The sequence below is a fragment of the Solanum stenotomum genome, chromosome 4 (genome assembly GCF_019186545.1).
Source record: "Solanum stenotomum isolate F172 chromosome 4, ASM1918654v1, whole genome shotgun sequence".
NCBI lineage: Eukaryota > Viridiplantae > Streptophyta > Magnoliopsida > Solanales > Solanaceae > Solanum > Solanum stenotomum.
Genome location: NC_064285.1, coordinates 26691980 through 26698486, shown reverse-complemented (window position 1 = coordinate 26698486; position 6507 = coordinate 26691980). Strand labels below are relative to the sequence as shown.

Below are 6507 nucleotides of genomic sequence, written 5' to 3'. Positions count from 1 at the left end.
AAGAATTCAAGAAAAACTTCAACAATGTTCATCAAGAACTCAATTTCTAAACCTTCAAAGACTTAAATTCGCTGAATTAAATCATGATTGGCGCGTGGGTGAAGTAACCCAACGCTAGGTGATCTCACATACCTTTTAGGGATCACCCCCGACGAAATCCACAAGCTATCCTTGAAGAAATCGACAAATCTTGAACGTTCTTCTCCTTTCTCCTCTTTTCTCCTCTTCTTCAAGCCCTAGCGTAAAATTCACTTTTATAAACTGACTAAAATCTGAATTTACCCCAATTAAACTTCTAAAAACGAATTAGGATAATTAGGTAAGGAAAAGACTAAATTACCCTTCCAAAATCCGGATTAGACTTTCCTTAATCCAACTGCCCAACTTTCAAAGGGGATAACTTACTCATACAAACTCGGAATCGCGCAAACTTGGCGGCGTTGGAAAGATCATTTCAAGAGATTTCCAACCATATCTGGAAGTACACCTAAATCATCCTGAGCTAGGAGTTATGCCCGTTTGAAGTTGACCAAAACTCAATTTTTCCTAACTTGAACAAATTTTCCAGATTTTCATTCTTTCCAAAAATGACTATTTTCAATTATTAGCTTCTTCCTAGTTATTTCAAATTGCGAGATGTTACAGAGACCTTATTGTTAGTAGAGGTTTGGTCTTTAGTAGCAATTCCCTTGTCCCATACTATGTGCCCTCGTAGGATTGTCTTAAATGACCTAGCTACTGGATCCACCTTAGCAATTATGAATCACACGGAGTTCTTCCTTGGCAAAGAGATTCTATTTTTTGGTGTGAAGGGTCCTATCGAATTCCATGTTATAGCTCACATGGTCTTATTATAGGTCAACGATAAATATCCAACAAATAAACAATGTTTTCTTACAAGGTTTTATGAAAGCTTACTTATGATTTTAAGTATGCATTGACCTTATTTATGATTTATAGTTTCTCTTTAAAGGCTCTGAGTATGTTTTAGTTGGTCATGCATATCATGTTTAAAGTTCCTCACATTATCATGCCTACGTTTTATGCATTTTCTCATACTTCGTACATGAATATGTACTAATGCATATTTGTACCTATATTGTCTCATAATATAGGGTTCAACTCTCTTCCTTCCAGACGTGCTTAGATCGGGATTGCTCAGCCTTGTTCACTTGATTGGTGAGTCCATTCGAGGGCCAAACCATGGATATTTTTATTGCTTTTATGGTCATTAGGTTTCAGACTTGTACGTGGAGTATGGGTTACATTCCAATCACTCCTATGATGTTAGAAAGACTTATTTCAGACTTAGTAGTTTTTCGTGTATTCTCATATGTACTTTGTTGATATCGTTTATGTCATCTTATGATTTGAGAATTAGATTTAGTATATCTCTTAAATAGTATTTTATTACATCATGCTTATACCAAGTGGCTTGTTTTGGATCATTCAGGATCTTATTCGCCATGTCACGTACGTATAGGGTGTACTTTGGGTCGTGACAATTGACTAATACTTCAAGAATCAACCACGTGCAGAATCTTGTTATGGTCCTATTTTTTAGTATTACTGGAATTTAGTTTTACTTGATCAATTTCTGTATTTTCTGCTTACTGTTTTAGCTATATTAGTGTGGCACGTTTTCAATGTTTTACCCCTGTTTCACCACTACTTTTTAGTTTATATTTTTTTTAGTTTTATTTGTTAAGTTGTAAGCTTAAAAAGGGCACAAAATGTGGTTGTTTTTCTGTAGTCGTGGAATTGAACAGTAAAAAGTCTTTCTTTCTCATAGCTTTGTCTACTTCTACTCTTCTTTTTCTAACACACACAGCCCACTTTCACATTCATTGACACACCAATTCATAAATCATTTGAAGATTTAATTGGGTATGAATCATTAAAACTTGAACAAGTTTGATTCTATAAATCAACAAAATTTACAAATCTTATTTTACGAAATTTCTAGTGCAAAATTCTGCTAGAAATTAAGTGTAAAATAACAATAAAAAATATAGAAAAGAATGAGTTGTTTAATAAGAAATGTGATTATTTTCTGTTGGTGGTGTTACAATGTCCAACAAGATGCGGAAGTAAAGGGTGTTTTTCTTCCCTAATGCTGTGTAAATGCATAGAGAATTTGGGCTTGCTGCAAAAATTGTGCTCAATAGACACACTTTAGTGTGAGTTTAGGTGTTCAATAGGTAAGCTTTACGGTTCAAGGGTCTAAAAGGAAAAAACTAACAAGTTTAAGGGGTTGTATATGTATTCTTTTATGCATTGTTTGGTTTGATGCATTAAAAATAACATGATTGCATTAAAAAAATTATTTACAAAGATACCCTTTACTATTATGGTGGAAACTGGAAAGGATGTAAAAAGGATTTTGAGAAGCAATTGAGTTTTCAATCATTTTAATGCATACATTAGAACCATTGCAATGCTAGTACCTAGAAATCCATGGTATTAGCATTACACAATAGAGTGTATCTTAATTATACATAGGTTGAAAAAAAAGTATCAAACAAGATACTAGTAATACACGAGACTAATGCATGCATTATTTTTTCTAATACATTCTATCAAACGCCCTGTGTAAGTAAATGTAAGAGAAAGATTAAGTTGAAGAAGTTTAGAGGTGCAAAGAAGTAGAAGAAAAAGGTGGTTCATTGGCCTCTGTCCGAGGCTTTTGTCAAGGCTTGAAGGTGATATCCAATATTCTCAGAGTATACACTTTTGGATAAATGATTCCATTCAAGAACACATACAGAAAATGAAACCAAAAATCATCAATCATTACACCAAAAACGAAAATGTAAAAGAAGAGGGGGTAAAAATTACTCCTACCAAGTCCAGTGTGGTCTGTACATGGAATTGGTTATCTAATATTACAGGTGTATGCAGTAAGTACATTTTGCTAAACTCTGCTATATTAGTAAGTATGACATGACATGTACAAGTATTGCAAGGCGACTGAAGCCCGTGTCTATAGGGTTGTTTGTTGTTGTTGAATGACCAGGACAGAAGCCCTTGTCTTAAGATCCTTTGAGGCAAGCATATCACCAATGACTCCTAATTCTGGGATTTCAGTCCATTCTTCAAGTCCTGCTGTTAGAGGTGAATGTGTATTGTTTCGTCGCCCTGTTATTATAAGGTCATAATCATCTACTAACGAACGAACTAACAATGCTGTCTCTGTTGTTTCATGCACGTAATGTTCAATATACTTCACATTTTCCCAACTACTTCGGCTTTGTTTCCAATCACCTACGATATCCAAATCAACTACTTCATCCACATCACAACTCACATCTTGCTTGGATATCAAACGTATCACCGTGAGGCTAATGGTCCCACTAATGGCCATTCGTTTAGCAAATGCTAATGCTTCTTGATCATCATTTCCTCCCAAAAATAAAATGGCAATACAATATACATTCTCTGATGCACGGACAGAGGTAGAACGTTTCAACTGGCCTCGATCAATTAGGATTGCAACAGAACAAGGAGCCCTTTCAAGAACACTAGAGTTCAAAGTTCTCAAACCATGATCTTCAACTTCTACTGATCCATCCACGGCCCATTTTCGATGAAAGGGTAATATAATGATGGATGCAAGGACATCAAGGGCAAGAGTACATATATCCTCATGCATTAAATTGCGTGGGGAGATAGCTGTAAAAGCTTGAATGGTCACAGCACCATAGTGATTGCGTTCAAACCCCTGGAAAGCAAGAATGACATTTTCTGAATAAGCTACATCAGTAATAGCCTTTGTCTGAACTTGGTGAGAGATGAAAACAGAAGATGCTCGACCGCGTAGCTCTATAAGGTGGAGAACATTGGACACTATAGGAAAATCCCTAGTGGGATTAGATTTCTCCAGCAATCTAAGTATAGCAGCAGTGTTATCAGGATTGTGAATGCAAACTAGTATGGGTAACTTGTTGTTGGAATTCATTAAGTTTCTTCTTTGATATCCAGCATATTTCCTAGATGGATCATAAAGCCATTTCACCATGATTTGCACAAATATTGACGTAACGGCTGTTGCTATTACCATAAAAGCAAAACTAGCCTGATTGATGATCTGCAAAAAGATAGTAATGTTGAAATATTTGAATCCATACATTATATGTACCACTTAATTACTTACTTTATCATCTCTTAGAAAGCTGTAGGAAGCCAAGTCAACGACACCTCTTGTAGACATGATGAGGCTGATAGCTGCAGCATCATTTAAGGGCATTTTGCAATATAGCATGGGAAGTAAACATGCTAGTATTTTTGTTATACTGCCGACACACAATAGGATAATATTTGCAAATGTATAAGAAGCAGAGGGATTTATGGCAGAGAGATTTGTTCTTAAGGACATTACAGTTACAAAAATAGGTAACAGAAATCCTGATGTAAATGGATCAAGTTTATCTACTAGTGTAGATCCTAAAGGCGGTCCCTCAGGGACGGCCAAGCCAAAGATTAAAGGGCCAAAAAGAACTGTTTGTTCAAACCAGGCAGAGAAGACACCAGAAAGTAAAACAGCAAGAACAATGATGAGAATGTAAAGGTCTTTAACAGGTCTCCCTTCCGGGGTCCTTTTGACTATCCACATCATGAGTGGCCTAAAGACAAAAATAACTACAATAATGAAAGCAATTAAAAGTATTGCATCAGTGATTGCTCTTTGGATTGTATTCTTTGCACCTATAACAATTAGAAAGATAAATGCATGGATAGTGAGACCAACTAAGTCACTAATAAGTGCTGAAGAAAGTGCTAATCTTCCAAGTTCAGAATTAAGGAGTCCGAGATCCTTAAGGAGGTAAGAGATGACAGGAAAAGATGTCTTAGCAATACTTATGACTTCAACTGGAATGGATAATGGTGTTACACCTTCTTGATAGAAATCACTTGATAATGCAAATACAGTTATCATACCGGTTATCAATGGAGCTAAGTGATTAAGAAAACCTATTACTAGTGCCCTTTTCCCTATTTTCCTTGTCATGCTAGTGTCCATTTTGACACCACTTAGAAAAAGGAAAAGTAGGAAACCAAATGTAGTTAGTGCACCCAGAATTGATTGACTTGGAAGAGGAAACAACTTTTCTTGGTAACTCTTATAACGCCCAAGAAAAGTAGATCCAAGGATTAGTCCCGCCTATAAATAAACAACACAAAACATATCGATTATTCATCATCATCATCATAATAATTAATAGAATAGAATTTGAAAGAGATTGAAACATACAAAGATCTCCGAAGCGATCTTGGGAAATCCAATGCGCTTGAGAGGAAAATGAAAAAGTTGTGTGAGAAGATATATAATGAGTATTTGAGATTCAATTGTTGGGACAGAATATATCCATGGAGTTGAACCTTTTTTAAAAAATCCAAGTGAAAATCCTCTTGGAGGGAATGTTACACATTGAAGAACCTTTTGGGTAGAGATGATTTCCGTGCTATTGCTCATTTTTCTACTTTTATTTCTATTCCTATTTTGTATGCCTCCACATTGGGAACATATTCTAAAGGGTTTTTCTCTTAGCTTTTTGACATGTCTAGGCCTAACACAAGTTTGCAGAATTTTAAGGAAACTGGACGTCACTCATCATGATCAGTTATTTATATGTGTTTTACATTAATTCAATTTCATCCCATCTTTCCAATTTTATTATGTTACTTTATATTTTAATGTAAATGATGTTTCCATCATGCCCATAATTTGGTCGTGTAGTAAGTAGTAACTATGGCAATTGGGAGGAAATCAGATTATTTATTTTCACATCTCTTATCCGGAAAGAAAAATAAAATTACCTTGTAAAAATAAATCTATTACAAAAAAAACTTATAAAATTAAATATATATATATATATATATATATGATAAGTGGGAATATCTACTACTTAGTACATGACAAGTGTTGGATGATATGTGCTTAGATAGTGTTGTACATTCTTCTTTTATGGTTGTACCTTTAAAATTTATATTATTGGACAATTTAACACCATTAATTACCTACTACTTTATTAGCCGAAAAGTTAGGCCTCGTTTGGGCCCATTTATTATTTATATAGCTAATTCTTTTTTTCAACCTTTTATTTTAAACTTCTTGAAATTTAATTATCTATTTATTACTCTCTCTATACACTTTTAATTGTTATTATTTCCTTTTTATTACTATATATAATAAGTGGGAATATCTACTACGTCATGTGCTAAGTAGTAGATATTCCCACTTATTATATATAGTAATAACAAGTGTTGGATGATATGTGCTATGATAGTGTTGTACATTCTTCGTTTATGGTTGTACCTTTAAAATTTATATTATTGGACAATTTAACACCATTAATTACCTACTACTTTATTAGCCGAAAAGTTAGATCTCATTTGGGCCCATTTATTATTTATATGTTTTCAATTTTCAATATATGTTGTCTATCTAATTCTTTTTTTCAACCTTTTTGTCACGACCCGAGCCTACACCCTGGACGTGGCCGGCAC

General features: G+C 34.4%; 1 protein-coding gene across 1 annotated transcript; it reads right to left on the bottom strand.

Annotated features, from left to right (window-relative positions):
* Positions 1 to 2831: 2831 nt before the first annotated feature.
* LOC125863072 (cation/H(+) antiporter 10-like) lies at positions 2832 to 5482 on the bottom strand. The gene is made up of 3 exons (XM_049543224.1): positions 5252 to 5482; positions 4154 to 5161; positions 2832 to 4087 (listed from the first exon to the last, which is right to left on the bottom strand). The coding sequence occupies exons 1-3, from the start codon at positions 5471 to 5473 to the stop codon at positions 2984 to 2986; spliced, it is 2334 nt and encodes a 777-aa protein (XP_049399181.1). The 5' UTR covers positions 5474 to 5482; the 3' UTR covers positions 2832 to 2983.
* Between the last annotated feature and the right edge of the window lie 1025 nt (positions 5483 to 6507).